At 45.0% G+C, this 18,111-nt stretch overlaps 1 protein-coding gene across 3 annotated transcripts in view; it reads left to right on the forward strand.

Moving 5' to 3' along the window:
* Window positions 1–13,177: 13,177 nt before the first annotated feature.
* dgkzb (diacylglycerol kinase, zeta b) overlaps window positions 13,178–18,111 on the forward strand; it is a 30,835-nt gene continuing 25,901 nt past the window's right edge. The window contains exon 1 of one of the 3 annotated variants that reach the window (XM_069724470.1): window positions 13,178–14,246. In XM_069724470.1, the coding sequence (XP_069580571.1) occupies window positions 14,047–14,246 (200 nt within the window). In that variant the 5' untranslated portion in view covers window positions 13,178–14,046. The remainder of the gene's footprint in view (window positions 14,247–18,111) is intronic. The other 2 variants (XM_069724471.1, XM_069724472.1) reach the window with 2 other exon arrangements.

The following is an 18,111-nucleotide window of genomic DNA, read 5'->3' on the forward strand; positions in this document are numbered from 1 at the left end:
TTGCGCGAGTCGCCGTTAAAGTTCGTTAAATCGAACCGATCAGCGACGCAAAGCGGACAGAAAAGGTGTTCGAAAAGCGGACTACTTTTTGTGTCGGTGCGGCGAATTTATTTCACTTTGCCTAAGGAACGGCGGTGCTGCGACTCCATTGCCTAGGGAAAAAACCCGGATGTAAACTCAGTGAAACTCTATGGAGAGAAAGTCACACACACACACACACACACACACACACACACACTGGGACACACACTGGGACACACACTCACGCTGACACACACCATGAAACTCGGCGGCGGAGCGCAGCACTTCGCCGTGTTGTTGTGTGTCTGACTGGCTACGTGTTCCTCCTTCTCCTCCTCCTCCTCCTCCTCCTCCTCCGTCCGGGGCTCCAGAGACGACCCGTCCGCTGCCAGCCGGCCGCCGTGCGGCCTCCATGTTCGGCTGCTCGCTGCCGGCAACCGGACTGTTGCACTTGTGGAGGAAGAGGAGGAAGATGAGGAGCAGGAGGAGGAGGAGGACAGGTGGCACGGCCTCTCCTCCTGCTCCTCTGTTTCCACCACAGTCGGTCTCGGTGACATTAGGATCAATAAGTCAGTGCAGGAAGAGTTTCATCCATGAAGCTGCAGAAGAATCAGCTGGACTTCATCTGTTCATCTTCATTTTATCATTAATATACAATACGTTTAATCAAACGTGTCTTTTATATCTTTTTTTTAATTATTCAACAATTTCACCATTGATATTGATTTTTTTTATTTTTTTATTTTATTGTTTTTTTTTTCCATCTCTTGTTTTTCTTGTAAAGATCTTTGAACACGATTTGTTTTCTTTATAAATAAAGTTTGATTAAGGGGCAGAAGTCTTCGGGGACCTTTCTGTGGTTTCAGGTTTGATTTAAACAGGAAAAAAATTATAATTTCATAACATCAAAGATGCGAGAAGGTCAAGATGACGACCCCTCGGACACGTTAGAGAACATACCATGTGACTAACATGTTAATAACATGTTACTAGTAGTAGAAGATGCTTTTTTATTTAAAGGTTTTTCTTTCTTTCTGTTTTTATAAAATAAAAATGTCAGCAATTCAATGTTTTCCTGTCTGAATGGAAACCAGGCGAATAAAGAAACAAACGTCCTCTGGCAAAGGTCAGAGGTCAAGGTCAGTGTGACCTCATGTCCGTCCTTCCCGTCGGTCCCTGTTGTGTGAGTGTGAAACCGCGGGAACGCCTGGAGGGAGATTCTTCAAATTTGGCACAAACGTTCACTCTGACTCAGGGATGAACTGATTCAAATTTCAGGGTTAAAGGTCATTGTGACTTTACAAAACACATTAATTATGACACCAGTTTCCATAAATACGTTAAAGGATTCTTGTTGTTCTGTCCATCACTGAGGAGCAGCAGGCTGTGGCCGTCTTCCTTCATGTGGTCAGATAGTGAATGTGTTACCGATGTTACCATCACAACTAAAGCGCGCCTGTCGCTGCCACCGTCCGTCAGACATACGTGATACTGATAACAGCCTCCTGAACCGACCGGCTCACACACCTGTTCACATGTTCACCTGTTCACATGTTCACATGTTCACATGTTCAAACGACTTCAGGGAACAATGACGACGAATGTTTTCTTCCATTTTAGTCTCTAAAGAAATGAATTAGGCCGGAAACAAACCTGCTTTTGAATCACGTTCAAACGTTTTCTCGCTCATACTGTCCTCTGAACTCTATGTGTTACTGGAGGACGCCACTAGAGGGCGCATCACACAAACAGGGATGCAATTACAGCATCATTATTTACCTGATGTAAACAACAAACACGTAAACAACAAACATGTTGGCAATTGAGGGCGTCGCTACTTTACTGACTAGTCGGATGTCGGGTACTTGTATATGTACTATATTTCTTATTTAATAGTTAATAGAATATTGTTACTACATTTTATTTTATACTATTTTATCCTAAATTTATGTTTGTCTGCACATTTAAACTATACTATACTATGTAATATATATCTTATGCACATTACTCATAAAGTAATCCATATCACTGACGTGCAGTTTGTGTGCAATGTAAGATATATCCTGCGAATTTACAAATAAACAATATATTTTTTTAACCACCTGTGTGCCATAATTATGTTTTCTTTATATTTCTCTGTACATATCAAGGTGTATTTATTTATTTAGTGTATATAACTTGTGTGTGTGTATTTATTCTAGTTTTTTCATACAGTCCTCTAAAAATGTGCTCTTTTTTTTCTATTCTTTTTTTATTGCATGTGTATTTCTTGTGTTTTCTTCCTGTGTATTTATCTTTTGCTTATCTGTATTCTTAAGCTGTTGTGACAACTGCATGCCCACACTGCAGGATTAATAAAGTCTTATCTTATTTTATCCTTAGCTCCGCCCACACTCTGGGTTTTACGTATTCTCAGCTGTTGCAGGAAGGTAACGGTCTCAGACTTGTTTCCATTTAGTCCTGCAGGTCCCTGTCACAACTCCATGCTGCCCCTACAGGTCATCTGTATATCACATCTGACCCTGTTACACCTCCATGCTGCCCCTACAGGTCATCTGTATATCACATCTGACCCTGTTACACCTCCATGCTGCCCCTACAGGTCATCTGTATATCACATCTGACCCTGTTACACCTCCATGCTGCCCCTACAGGTCATCTGTATATCACCGTAACGGCTGGAGTTCAACTACCATGTACATATCCTGAAGAAATGCGATGTGAACGCTGCGATATCGATGGAAGCTGCAGAATGTGCCGCTGATTTGCAGCTGTTGGATCTTAATTGGAAAGAGAAAATGTAAATAACAAGAAATTACAGTTTGATCAACAGGGACTTGGACCTGGGATCTCCTGCTGAGAGGAAGAACACGTACAACCTAATAACCTCTTGACTATCTGCTCAAACGAGGTTTCAGAAAAGAAGGAGAGAAAGAAAAAGATAATTCTTGCAAGTTGTTTGTATTTTCTGTAAAAGTAGGAAAAAAGTTTGATATTTTCAAATGTCAAGTTAAAAAGCTGATTTTCTCCAAAAAGCTTTTTTACAACGAGGATATGTGAAAATAACTTTTGTTTAATAAGGAGGAAACACTTTACCAACTCTCACACACACTCTGCATCGTTTTTGACTTGGAGATTTGAACCTTCAACCTTTCGATTGACAGGACGAAGTTGTACTGCCTGGACCACAGAGCAGCTACAGGCCAAGAAACTTCCTGATGAGATCAGACAATCACAAACTGTGCATCATTATATAAATGGTCCTCTGCTGCCACCTTCAGGCAACTAACAGTAAGGTAGGTAGGTAGGTATATACTTTATTAATTCCTGAGGGAAAAAAATTTTCGCCACAGCAGCATACACACAGAAGCAATAATAGAAACAATAGAATAAAATAATAGAATAGAATAATATAATAGAAAAGCAATAAAATAAAATAGCAGTAATAGCAGTAAAAAATATAAATATAAAATGCACAGCATATACAGTATATATACAGTACATTATATATCTATATATATAATATACAAGCAACCAAGAAACACAGTCAACAGTGTTATTGTACTGTGATGGATTTTGCCAGAGGTGAGTTATTGTACAGTCTTATTGCAGTGGACAGGAATGATCTCCTGTATCTGGAATGATCTCCTGTATCTGGAATGATCTCCTCTATCAGGAATGATCTCCTGTATCTGGAATGATCTCCTCTATCAGGAATGATCTCCTGTATCAGGAATGATCTCCTGTATCAGGAATGATCTCCTGTATCTGGAATGATCTCCTGTATCTGGAATGATCTCCTGTATCTGGAATGATCTCCTGTATCTGGAATGATCTCCTGTATCAGGAATGATCTCCTGTATCTGGAATGATCTCCTGTATCAGGAATGATCTCCTGTATCTGGAATGATCTCCTGTATCTGGAATGATCTCCTGTATCAGGAATGATCTCCTGTATCAGGAATGATCTCCTGTATCAGGAATGATCTCCTGTATCTGGAATGATCTCCTGTATCAGGAATGATCTCCTGTATCTGGAATGATCTCCTGTATCTGGAATGATCTCCTGTATCTGGAATGATCTCCTGTATCTGGAATGATCTCCTGTATCTGGAATGATCTCCTGTATCAGGAATGATCTCCTGTATCAGGAATGATCTCCTGTATCTGGAATGATCTCCTGTATCAGGAATGATCTCCTGTATCAGGAATGATCTCCTGTATCAGGAATGATCTCCTGTATCTGGAATGATCTCCTGTATCTGTCCTTGTGACAGCAGAGCTGGAGGAGTCTTTTGGAGAACGTCCTCCTCTGTCCCTGCAGCAGGTGGAGAGGGTGGTCAGGATTATCCAATATGGACAATAGTTTGTTCAGCGTCCTCCTCTCCACCACCTTTTCCAGGCTGTCCAGTTTGTAGCCGATGATGGAGCCGGCCTTCTTAACCAGTTTGTTAAGTCTGTTGGTGTCTCTGGCTCCAATGCTGCCCCCCTCTCCCCCAGCAGACTACTAGAAGTACAGTTCACTGGCCACAACAGATGGTAGAACATCTCCAACATCTCGCTGCACACATTGAAGGATCGAAGTTTCCTCAAGAAAAAGAGTCGACTCATCACCTTCTTGTAGACAGCGTTGATGTTGGTCTTCCAGTTCAGTCTGTTGTCATGGAGACACCAGGTACTTGTACTCCTCCACCATGTCCACCTCCTCTCCCAGAACTCTCAGCGGTTGTGGAGCCGTCGTCTTCCTCCTGAAGTCGACCACCATCTCTCTGGTCTTGGCCACGTTCAGGAGCAGGTGATTTCTACCCCCCCACTCCACAAAGTCCTCCACTACTGCCCTGTACTCCTCCTCCCGTCCATCCCTTATACATCCGACCACTGCAGAGTCATCAGAGAACTTCTGCAGATGTCTTGACTCTGAGTTGTTCTGGAAGTCAGTGGTGTAGAAGGTGAACAGGAAGGGAGACAGAACAGTTCCCTGAGGAGCTCCAGTACCACCGACCACCGTATCAGACAGCACACTGCCCAGACGGACAAACTGTGGCCTGCCTGTCAGGTAGTCATTGATCCAGGAGACGGTGGACGCGTCCACCCCCACCACCCGCAGCTTCTCACTCAGCAGCAGTGGTTGGATGGTGTTGAATGCACTGGAGAAATCAAAGAAAGTGATTCTCACAGAGTCACCGGTTCCATCCAGGTGAGACTGAGCTCGTTGCAGCAGGTAGATGATGGCGTCGTCCACTCCCACATGAGGCTGGGACGCAAATTGTAGAGAGTCCAGAGAAGATTTCACCAGCAGCCTGAGGTGGGCCAAGACCAGCCTCTCCAGCACCTTCATCACATGAGATGTGAGGGCAACCGGACGGTAGTCGTTGAGGCCAGATGGAGTCGTCTTCTTGGGGACAGGAACCAGACAGGATGTCTTCCACAGCACCGGGACCTCCTCCTGCTTCAGGCTCAGGTTGAAGAGGTGTTGTAGGACCTCAGCCAGCTGGACGGCGCAGGTCTTCAGGACCACGGGGCTGATGCCTTCAGGTCTTCAGGACCCGGGGCCGATGGCGTCAGTTCTTCAGGACCACGGGGCTGATGCCTTCAGGTCTTCAGGACCACGGGGCTGATGCCGTCAGGTCCTGCAGCCTTGCGCTGGTGGATTCTCTCCAGCTGTCTCCTAACCTGGTCAGTCGTCACAGAGAGGGGGGTGGGGGGGGGGGGTCCAAGGTGTCGATGGAGGAAGAGCCCTTTGAGATTGAGGGCTCTATGCAGTTCACCAGGGGGCGCAGTAACTGAGTGAACGCTGCATTATCTCAGTTAAAAGGTAAAAATGAACCTGTAATGAGGAGTCGGCTCGTGGTCTTCTATCTTTGCTTAATTTTTAGAGCATAATTTGGTCGGAGCGGGTCTCTTAGTGTCTCTGAGGGTCTCTGAGGGACGGACCAGGATGGAGCGGGACTTTGAACTTTAAAAAACATACCAGTCAGATGTGTTGATGATGCGGAGGGTCCTCTGATGGATGAAGCTCTCAGGAGGTGGGGTCAAAGGTCACAGCACAGTCTGTTTTTCCACTTCATTTATATTTGCTGCAGTTGGGCGCAGTGACTGAAAACAGCCACCAGAGGGAGAGGTCAGACAGACGATGGTCCAAACTCAGCTTGACTTCCTGCTGCTCTGCATATCTCTACAGCGTACTGATGTCCAAACAGTGGCCGGGGGGCCAAATCCGGCTGCTCCGACACAGATGTTTGTGTAGCTTTTTGGTTTTGGTGCAGCTCGGTCTGAGTGATTTGTTCCTCCTCTGCTCTCTGGGTTTCAGGTACCGTCATCATCATTTAAAATGTCATGTTAATCGTGTTATTGTGTTAATGGTGTAAAAAAAAAATACACAAAAAGGTCAAAGCACTTTTCACAACTTACAGCAAGATGGATAAACTCAAAGCGTTTCTGAAACTTTTGACCAGAAAACATTTTCCAAACTGTCGGCTCAACAAATACACAAAATTATTGTATTGATTGGTATTTATTTTTTTGTTTGTGCCCGGAGACGACAGATGACTGGAAGGTAACTGAAATTTGTTGTCTTTGGCGCCGCCTGTGGTGATGAGCTGTAACTGCAGCTGTGTTTCTTTTGGACTTCATTTCCCAGAAATCCACACGGTGTCGCCTGTGTGAAGTTTTTTTTTGGAGTTCGATGCAATCATGAAGATTCTCTTTGGTTTCGTAAACCAACTGTTTACTATTGTAACTATGACAACGGGGGTCTTTTTATTTTCACCCAAATCTTCAAGTGAGATTTATCTGTGCGACATCACACCTCGGGCAGGTCGTAATCCAGGTGATTTGGAGGATCGGTGCCCCAAAATAAAGTCAGAGTGAAAAATCGCACGAGTCGACAGGATGTGATGATGTACATTTAAAATAAGGGGTGAGACCCGGTTTTGTGCCGCTTTAGGATGCTGAGCGTGGACCAATCGGCCGGCTCGGTGCTGTTGACTGACAGCCGAGCTCGGTCTAACCCAATCAGAGGGCAGCAGATCCATCACGGGCCGGATAATAACTTCCCGGCCTCATTAGATCCTGATAACCGCGTTACGGTCCCGGCGTGCTGCTCGGCTCCGTGTTGATTAGTTTTCCAGTTGCGTCTGCTCTCCTTTGAACAGCAGCTCCGGCTCGCTGCTCCTCAGATGGAAGTTCACGTCTGACTTTAAGCACATTAAACCGATCAGGGAGGCTTTCATGCTGCTGGCCGACGGCCGCGAGGAGGTGGAAGTGGAAAATCTTCAAAGTAAAAGACAAATAGGACACGAGATCTGGTTTAGATCATCTCTGAAGGCTCACACACACACACACACACACACACACACACACACACACACACACACACACACACACACACACACACACACACACACACACACACACACACACACACACACACACACACACACACACACACACACACACACACACACACACACACACACACACACACACACACACACACACACACACACACACACACACACACACACACACACACACACACACACACACACACACACACACACACTCACACACTCACTCACACTCACACACACACACACACACACACACACACACACACACACACACACACACACACACACACACACACACACACACACACACACACACACACACACACACACACACACACACACACACACACACACACACACACACACACACACACACACACACACACACACACACACACACACACACACTCACACACACACACACACACACACACACACACACACACACACACACACACACACACACACACACACACACACACACACACACACACACACACACACACACACACACACACACACACACACACACACACACACACACACACACACACACTCACACACTCACACACACACACACACTCACACACTCACTCATACACTCTCACACACTCACACTCACACACACACACACACACACACACACACACACACACACACACACACACACACACACACACACACACACACACACACACACACACACACACACACACACACACACACACACACACTCACACACACACTCACACACTCACACACACACACACACACACACACACACACACACACACACACACACACACACACACACACACACACACACACACACACACACACACACACACACACACACACACACACACACACACACACACACACACACACACACACACACACACACACTCACACTCACACACACTCCTCATGCGACTGTTTATCTGCCGTTTCTCTGTACACCCTCCCACCCTGTCGCGGTGGTTTTTCTGTTCGGAGGAGCAGAAAACATTGAACTCTCTTCGTTCACAATGATTAAAGTCTGAAAGATTAATTTCTCTTTATTACACGTTGAAAGATCAAATCAAACGCTCACAAGTTCAAAACTTAACTGACAGCGAGAAGAGATGAACTGAGCAGCAGCCCGGTCACTTCCTCCTCTGGCCACGCCCTCCAGGTAACCTCACCTGTCCTCACCTGTCATCCAGAGTCCACCCTCTGTGAGGTGGGTTTGGTCCGGTTCTCCCACTGATCAATAATCAATAACCCGACCGAGCGATTCCTTCATCAATAGTTCTTTTATCAGCGCTCAGTATTAATGAGGAATGAATGTCTTTGGCGCCGCCTGTGGTGATGAGCTGTAACTGCAGCTGTGTTTTTTGGACTTTCCCAGAAATCCACTTGGTGTCGCCTGCGTGAGGTCGATTCAGTTGTTTTTTAAGTTTGACCGCCGGCAGTTGTCGAGCTTTTCTTTGTTTACGCGCAACGCCATCAGAGATAAAAAAAATAAATAAAAAAAACAGGAAAAAAACACGACTCTTCTTCTGTTTCTTTTCAGTCTGCTGAAAACAGGTGAGTTGAAGGTGAGCCTGTTACGTTAGCTCCGCCCACCCTCATTTGGCTCATGAAAAACGTGTCACTAGCTTGCGTTTGATCCGGGAGCGTCTCCCCAGACACGGAGCACCTCGTTCAGAGAACAGAGGTTATTACTTTAGGTTACTAAATCAAGACCGTTCAGATCAGCGTGAAGATGAAGATGAAGATGAAGTGTTGAAGGACATTAAAAGCAGAGATGTTCCCGTGAAGTGACGGTGAAGTGCTCTCTAGCTCCGCCCACAGCGCTCCTGAACGCTCTCCCTGCTGCGCCTGCAGCGTCGGTGCAGCGCAGCGCAGCGCTGCCCTCTGATGACATAACGCAGCTCCTCTGCTGCTTTCTGCTCCGCGGTGGAAGTGACTCATGACCGGCTCGTGTGGATCAAAGCAGCTTGTTGACGGGTTTCATAACGCTCTTTATGTAAGGAGGGCTGCAGCACGTCGGGGGCGGACCTGGAGCCTCCTCACCGGCCTCCGCCCACACTGCTGCTCCAACAGCCACAAACCTCCACCTGCAGACAGCAGCAGGCCTCAGGACGGGACGGGACGGGGACACCTCCTGCATGACGTCTCCGCTCGGTGAGACAGTTCAGGTCCTCTAGACGATCAAAGAGACAGCAGACGGATTCATAAAGACACATTCAGAGAGAGAAAATAAATCAGTGATGAATGAATTATAAATCCAAGTTAAACATGGAGACAGAAAAGGACACAAAAACACTGAAGATGTCCACATAATACACAGAAAGAGACACAAAACGAGGACAAAGACGTCTCCCTCTTTGCAGATGATATTAATATTTATCTGTCCAACTTCACAACGTCGAGTTCAGACCGAGATGAAGTAAAAACGTTCTGCAGTCTGCAGTTTAGCGTGTTAGCTGACATTAAAGACGTTGAATCACATTCTAGTTTCTTTTCTTTCTTTTTTTTTTTTTTTTATTCTTTCCCCAGAATATTTGTAGTTGATGGTGAGTTGTATCATAAATAGCATAAATATCAATAAATATAATGTTAAAAACATATTTAGGTGACAGTTTTTATATTCAAACAGTTTTTCGATTTAAACCGTTTTTATTTTGGGTACGTTTGTTGCGCACGTTGCCACCAGCCCGTCCTCTGTAATGTCATTACTGGAGATGTAACATGGGTTTGTTCTGGTCCTGTGTTGGGAGGAGTAATGAGATTACAGCGACCTGCAGCTCGCTGCCAGAGTCGCTGCAGCCGCTCATCACGGCCGCGGAGCCCCGAAACAGACGGCTGATGTGATTATGGAGCGGGAGGGCGGCGGCGGCCTGGACGACACGCTTCATGTCACGGTCGTCGTGGATTCGTTCATTCATCGATGAGTCGGACCAAACCAACATGTTAAAGGTCCCACAAACGTCTCATATTGTGTTAATTCAGATTTCATGTCTTTTTTTTTTTAAATTATAAAGCAGGTTTAGATGCTGTTAATTCTGTGGAAGCATCAGAGCACTCAATGCACACATCGTGACGTCGGGAGGAGTTTGTGATGTCACAAATTTCAATACAAACTGTACTGAAATTATTTTCAGTTCTTAAAGCCACAAAAATATTTGATAATGGAAGCAAAACTGAAAATAAAAACAGAAAACGTTTGGCCTTTAACCCCTTGCACACCAGCAGTCATCAGCCCTGATGTTTGTTGGCTCCCCGTCAGGACTCGGGGGGGAAACCGTCGATCCGATTCTGACAGCTGTTTGTTAAAAATGTTGGACCTGTTTCTGACAGATGAATAAAAAGCTGCTAACCGGACACCATGCGGCTCAGTTTAACCCCTTCACACCCCTCCTCCGGGATTATGGACTTTATGGATGTCTGCTGATTAAAATGCTCAGTTTTCATAATGGACTTTGGCTCAGTCGTTTCCTCTGAACTTTAACCGGAAGTCATCCATCTCCTGTAAACAACACGCTGTCAACACAATATCTCAAGAATATTCTGATGAAATTTCTTAAAATTTGGCACAAACGTTCACTTGACCTCAAGGATGAACTGATTCACTTTTGGAGGTCAAAGGGTCAAAGGTCAAGGTCCCTGTCCCATCACGTCTGCCCCATTCATCTGTCTCATTCTTGTAAACGCATCATCTCGGGAATTCCTCGAGGAAACTTCTTGAACATTTGGCACAAATTCAAAATTCACTTGAAGAATGAACTGATTAGAGTTCAGAGGTCAAAGGTCACTGTGACCTCACATCTGTCCCATTCCTTTGAGTGTGAATGACAGACTGTGACCATCTTCCACACTTGGTCCCGTCCTGAATGTGCGACTCTGATCTGAACTGATTGTGTAAATCATCTGAATCATCCACCTTTTAAAATGGGGGCCGACCGCCGTACCTGCCGAGCCCCGAAGGACATCAACCGCCCTCCGATGTCCCGGCGGCGGCGAGCCGGATACAGATCGGCATAAGAGTTGGAATTTTGGCCGGCGGCAACACGGCGAACACGTTTTCTCTGGAGAAATAAAAGGTTAAAAGCATTTGAAGCTGAGCCGACGCATCGCTAACGTTCACTTGAGCCCTGAGCTGAGAGCTTTGGCCTCCGCAGTGTTAGATAACAGCAGCTGTGCTGTCAGAGGAGGAAGAGCTGCAGAGGAAGAGGAACAGCCCCGAACATCAGAACCACAGAACCACTGACTGTGGAGGCTGCTGGTCGGTGGGTGACCCTCTGACCTCTGACCTCTGACGGGTTCTTTAAAGGGTTGTTTCATCCTCACGAAGCTGCTTCATGCAGAAGTGACTCCCTGAAACATGACATTTCATTTATCTGACTCTTTTATCCAAAGCTACTTACAATAAGTTCATTTCAACCATGAGGGTTCAAAATCAGAACAACAGGAATCAAGAAAATACAATTTCTTCAAGAAAGCCAAACTACAAAGTTTTATCAGTAAGTTCCATGTTAAGTTCTACTGTTCAAGGTGAAGTCTGAAGAGGTGTGTTTTTAGTTTGTGGTGGAAGATGTTCAGAGTTTCTGCTGTCCTGATGTTGGTGGAGCTCATTCTACCATTTAGGATCCAGGACAGTCGAACATTTCAGAAAATAAACTTATTGATTATCTGTGACTCAGAACCAACCATCAACCATCAGTGATGTCATCAACCATCAGTGATGTCATCAACCATCAGTGATGTCATCGTTGGTTTGTGAACGTTATGAATCCTCCAGTTCAGATTCTGTCCGTCACCATCTTATTAGTTCGGAGCGGTTTGGAGCAGGAAGTGACCATATTTGGACGAGCTGGGGGAGGAGCCAGCGGTGGATCTGACCGATCTGATCGGAAACCTGACGATACTACGTCCCGCCCACCGATAGCTGTAACCTGACTGCACCACAGACCTGTCAATCAAACAGACACGCCCCCAAAAACAGGTCTTCTTGAATCTTCTTTTCTAATGAATGAGGGATTATTTTCAGATGGACCTCCAGAAAACTAAGAAGAAGGAGTGACTTTAGCTAACAACACCGAGAGAACTGATGGACACATTTTATTCACTTTGGATTTGATGAGAGAAGTTGAATGGGAGTCTATGGAGCCGGAGGCTTTTTGGAGCCGACCTCTAGTGGCACTCGCTGGTATTGCAGCTGAAGACACTTCTGGATCAGAACCATTTTACAGACCTGAAGCTACGAACTCTTTTATGTCCAGACACGCTGCCTTCTAGTGGACTGGCGGCTGTATCACACGCGCTGCCCTGAGATTTGATTTGTCAGCTGCAGCTGTAACTTAAATGTAAAGATGTGAAGTCAGGACGTTTGCGTCACGAATAAGATTGTGTTCTGATTGGCTGGAGAGTTTTTCCGATGAATTTAGAGAAATCCAAACAACTTTTGGTGACTAAAATAAATCAATAAAATGAGTGTAAAAGATCCCCAGCAGGTCTTTAGGATGGAAGTGAAACCGTGCAGAGTGTTTCCGGTGTTTAAAACGGGCCGTTAATGGGAGCTGCGTCCTCTTGCCCGCTGCACCTCCGATTTAATTGGCTATCAAAAATAACCCGCTCATCCTGCAGCTCCACCTCGGAGCGGGGAACCCAGGAGGATGCAGCCGCCACGTGCACGTGTGGTGGAGAAGTGTGTGCGTGGGTCTCGGTGCGGCCGCGCGACCTCTGGCTCACTGCAGCACGCGCTTCTCCGCGGCGGTGTGGGCTGCCTCGCGTCTTTATGTAAAAGCTGTGTGGGAGGGAGCACATTGCAGAGCAGCGCTTCAGAAATGTGATCCGAGTGAGAGGCAGAGAAGTTGATCAGCACCACAGCGGAGAACCACACGTGCGCTGCTGCTGCTGTTACATTAGAAGAAGAAGAAGAAGAAGAATTAGAAGAAGAATTAGAAGAAGAAGAAGAAGAAGAAGAAGAAGAAGAAGAAGAAGAGCTCCGAGCTGCTGTTCAGGAGTAAATTAGTTCACTTCCTCCTCTCCGACTCCTCGGCGGCTGCACAGAGTCCGAAGCACCAGCAGGTGGCTCACCTCTGCCTCCTCAGCCAATCAGAGGGCGGGGAGTAGAGGCTGTGGGCGGGGCAAAGGAGGAAGAGCGGTCCCCCCTTCCTTCGCCCGAGAGCGCAGATAAAAAGTAGAGAGAGGCGCGCGGAGAGTCACTCCGAGGAAGAGGAGGCCCCGAACCGTGAGGCGGAGCAGCAACAGGTCGACCCAGAGGAGGAAGAGGAGCTCCTTCCTCACTAACTGGTGTTTTCTGTTTTTCTGTCAGCGCGGGAAACTCGCTGGATATGGAGCTGTGTTCAGAGCGCGCGGAGAGGAGTCGGGCTTCCTCCGGCTGGGAGGGTCCGGAGAAGGAAGGAAGGAAGTAGCAGCCCCCACCTCCTCCTCCACCTCTACCTCCTCCTGTAACTCGGAGAGGAGTTGTGTAGTTCGGCTTCCTGCTGAGAGCTCAAGACCTGCAGCTGCACTTCCTGTCTGAGCGGAAAGTTGTCGGTGGAAAGTTGAGCAGCGGCCGCGGAGCGTCGACCGGAGGCGGGCAGGATGTGCGGCTGCCGCTCGGACCGCCGGAGCCCCGCGCCGACTCCCGAGCAGCTCCGCCTGTGAGCCCCGCAGCAGCAGCATGGACCCGCAAGAGGAGCAGCCCGGAGCCCCGCTGCAGGACGGAGCCGAGGAGCCCTTCACCCCCGCCTCCGTCGCATCCTCCTCCTCCTCCACCTCGTCCTCCTCAGCCTCCAACACCGAGCTACCCCCCGCCGCCCCCGCCCCCCGCTGCCAGCACAACAGCAGGACCTTCACCGGCCTGAGGATCTTCTGCAGGAGGTGAGTCTTCCTCAGCTGCTCTTCATCCACACCTCACTCTCACGGAGTGACGTCACTCCTCAGCAGAGAAAACAAACAAAGTCCCACAAACACAAACCAGTCAGATTCATTGATTATCGATCCTTTAAAAACAAAGTCACACAGAGGTTTAAAAAGAAAGCGTTAAATACAGAAAACTACAGAACCGATCCGATAGAACTCAAATAGAACCAAAATAAATCTAAACAAGGAAACTAGAAGTAATCAGTTCATCCTGGAGCTGCAGGTTCCACCGAGATCAAAGATCCTCCAGCAGAACCTGCAACAGCAGCACCAAACACAGGAACGCAGAACCCGTCAGAACCGCCTGCAGGTTCTTCGCTCCTGCTGCAGCGCACTGATTGGTCAGAGCCGCTGATGCTCCTCCAGATGTTTCAGCAGCAGCTGGTCTGGCTGTAAACGGACCTGCTGGATGGCGTTTGTGTGTCTGAATGTAGAGACGTCCAGATGTGACGGTCCAGATGTGACGGTCCAGATGTGGTGTCAGTTGGGACGTTGTGTCGCTGCAGCAGCAGATTCATCTTGTAGATGAAGCAGAGAAATGTTTTGTGTGTCGTGATATCAGAGATCAAAAAAATTTCCTCTTCTTCGTCTCCTCGTCTTCGTCGGTCAAGCTGCGTTCCAGTTTGTATGTTTATTGTTGACGTCGGGCCCTGAGTTTGTGTTGGTGTGTCTGTGTGACGTGAGAATAAACAATAGTCAGTAAATAATGACTCAGAATTATTCTGACAGTCAGAGAATCATTTTTTTCAGCAGCCCCATTCCAGAGTCCCTTCATATTTCAGCTGTTTTTGGAGTTTGAACCCTGTGATGCTGTGGAGCTTGTACAGATGTTTTCAGCTGGACTCTCTCTGACCGTACGATGAATTAATGAATACATGAACTGATTTCATTCATTCACTCAGAGCTGCTGAAGCTGCTGCTCTTCACACCTCTGCACAGGAAATGAAGCGTCGAACGGCAGCGAGGAGTAAAAACAGCAGTGTGCAGAGTCCCTTCACATTTAGTCTGTTTTTGTAGTTTGGAGCCTGTGAAGCAGCAGCACAGATGTTTTCAGCTGGAGTTCCACACTCAACTAAACGTAATCTGATTACTGCCCACTTTGTTTTTTGGTGTTTCAACGTCGGTGTGGGAGGAAAAACCCCGTAAAAGACTTCAGGCTGAGAAACGATAGTGAAACTTACCAGTTTCATGAACTTTTTCTGTCACTTCTGATCTCGGAGGGTTTTTCAATGAAGTCTGGACTCTGGTATGAAAGACAAACAACATTAAAAATAAGAGAACATGTGAGAAAACAAATCAAGCCTGATTGGATGATGGTTTACGAAACAGCTGATTAATATAAAAAACAAATCTGCCGAATGATCAATTCAGTTCCAGGGTCCCTTCACATTTTTACTATTTTGATGTTGTCGACAGGAGTTCGACCTTCAAATCAAACCGATGACTATTGGAGGAATTTTAGCAGCAATCTTCAGTGTCTCTTTTATTTACTTTATTTTTAACTTAAAACTGCAAACAAATGAAGAGACTTTGGAAGTACGTCTGCATCAAATCCTCAAGTCATCATAAAATAATCATTATTTAATTCATATAATATTTATAGAATTTACGTGAACAGAAAGAGGTTTTTGTTTAATGTCAGTGACTTTAAGACTTCACTGAAAACTTCTGATTTATCTTTTTCTTCTTCTGGGCGGGTTTCTGAGCCTTAAAACATCAAAAACATGAATGGACTTTGGTTCCAGAGTGACCTCATCAAATGTTTGACATCACTTTACTGTAATGTAAAATTCTCACATTTAAGATCCTGGAACTAAAATATTTTCTGTGCTTCTGTGATTGTAGCACTTTTTTTTAATAAAGTAAATAATTCAGCGGCCGATCGATCGGTCACTCTCTGATCTGTTTTTTTCTTTTGGACGTGTTGTTTGTGGCCGGCTGCAGGTTTTCATGTCGCTGATCGTATCTGATTAAAACTGGTCTGAGTTCACAGCAGGATGACAGGCTGATAAACCTAACGAATAATGCCTTTAAGAGACATATTTAAAAAGATAAAAGTTCACTGTAAATCCAATTTATGAGATAAAAAGTAAAAATTTTATATTTAAAAGCTCAAAATTATGAGCTTAAAACTCTTTATTATGAATTTTTATCTATATCTATTATCTATGGCATAATGTGACTTTTTAATGAATCATTTTTAACTTCAACTCATTAATTTGATGTTTAATTTTGATTTGGAATCGACTTTTTAGATTTGACATTTTAACATTTAACATTTTAGCTCATAAGTTTGACTTTATTTGATTGATTGACTGATTTTAATCCAAAACTTTTTATCTCAATTTATTCATTGTAAAATATTGCCTTTTTAACTCATTATTTTGCCTTATTGCATTAAAATTGTACCTCGCCATGAATATTTTTTTTAATCATTATAACATTTTGTCTTTATTTCTCCCTCAATGGCAGAAATTCTTCCTCAGAACAGATCGATATTTAATTTACGACAGAAAATAATAAAAGATAAACAGCTTTACTTTTTGATGTAACGGTTGTTTTTTTAATTCAGAATTCTCGATTTTTATGTCCAATTTTTTTCCCCCATAAACATTTTTCTATTTAGGACAAACTTTTCTTAATTTATTTTTTTATTGGTAGAAATGTGTTTCCATGGAAAGCAGCTGATGTTTGATTTTGATGTAATTTTGATGCAGAACAAAATTCTGAGATAAAATTACACTTGTTGACGTTCTGCTCACACAGCCCAGGTGCATCATGGGTAATGTGTAGCGTAAAAAAACACCACGTTGACTTTGATCAAACGATGTCAACATTCACTTATTGAGTTTAGATTTTTTTTAATTTATTTTTGTCGGACTTCATAATAAACGGAATATTTTTGGGATTTTAGACAAAACAAGATTGTTTATAAAATTATTAGTTTTATTAAAGGAATATTTCACTGTTCTGATGTTTTTATATAAAAAATATTGATTAATATAGAAAATGAATCATCAGCTGCTGCAATAATTCCTTGAAAGTGTATCTGTGCACCTGCTGCAAACACAGAGGACACACGCACACACGCACGCACACACACACACACACACACACACACACACACACACACACACACACACACACACACACACACACACACACACACACACACCACATCACCCGTGTGCCTGAGCTCATGTTTCCCGCAGCCGACTTCCTCTTTGTTCTGCTGTGATCTCTGAGCAACACGGCAGCGTGTGTGTTAGTCACACACACACACACACACACACACACACACACACACACACACACACACACACACACACACACACACACACACACACACACACACACACACACACAGTTAAACCCTGTTGATCAGATAGTTTATTGATATCAGGAGTTAATCTTCACAGAAATCACTGAAACAACTTAAAAACAATAAAATAAATCGTAAAATAAACAGAATAATTTAGACTAAAGAGCGATGATACAGGATTGTGTTTAATATTTTATTTTATATTGAATATGTGTTATCTCGTCTGAAGGACTCGTCCTCCTTCACAACCTTTAAAATACTCGAGTACTTTCACTGCATCAGCCGACGCTCCCTCTGAGTCCACTGATCACACCGAGCCGGACTCGCTCAGATCCTCGACGACACGCCGGCCGTGAATATAAAAGGTAACAAGTGCAGCCTGAAGTTCGGTCGGGTGGTTTAATCTCTCCGCTCCTCTAATTATAGCTGCTATTAACGGATTGGAAGAGCAATTAATTAAAAATGCTCATTTTTAGGGTCTGATGGGAGCATTGGACTCCG

This window comes from Brachyistius frenatus, unplaced genomic scaffold, assembly GCF_029030835.1.
Source record: "Brachyistius frenatus isolate BFR_SWC_R1_liver_20210118 unplaced genomic scaffold, ASM2903083v1 Contig_378, whole genome shotgun sequence".
NCBI lineage: Eukaryota > Metazoa > Chordata > Actinopteri > Embiotocidae > Brachyistius > Brachyistius frenatus.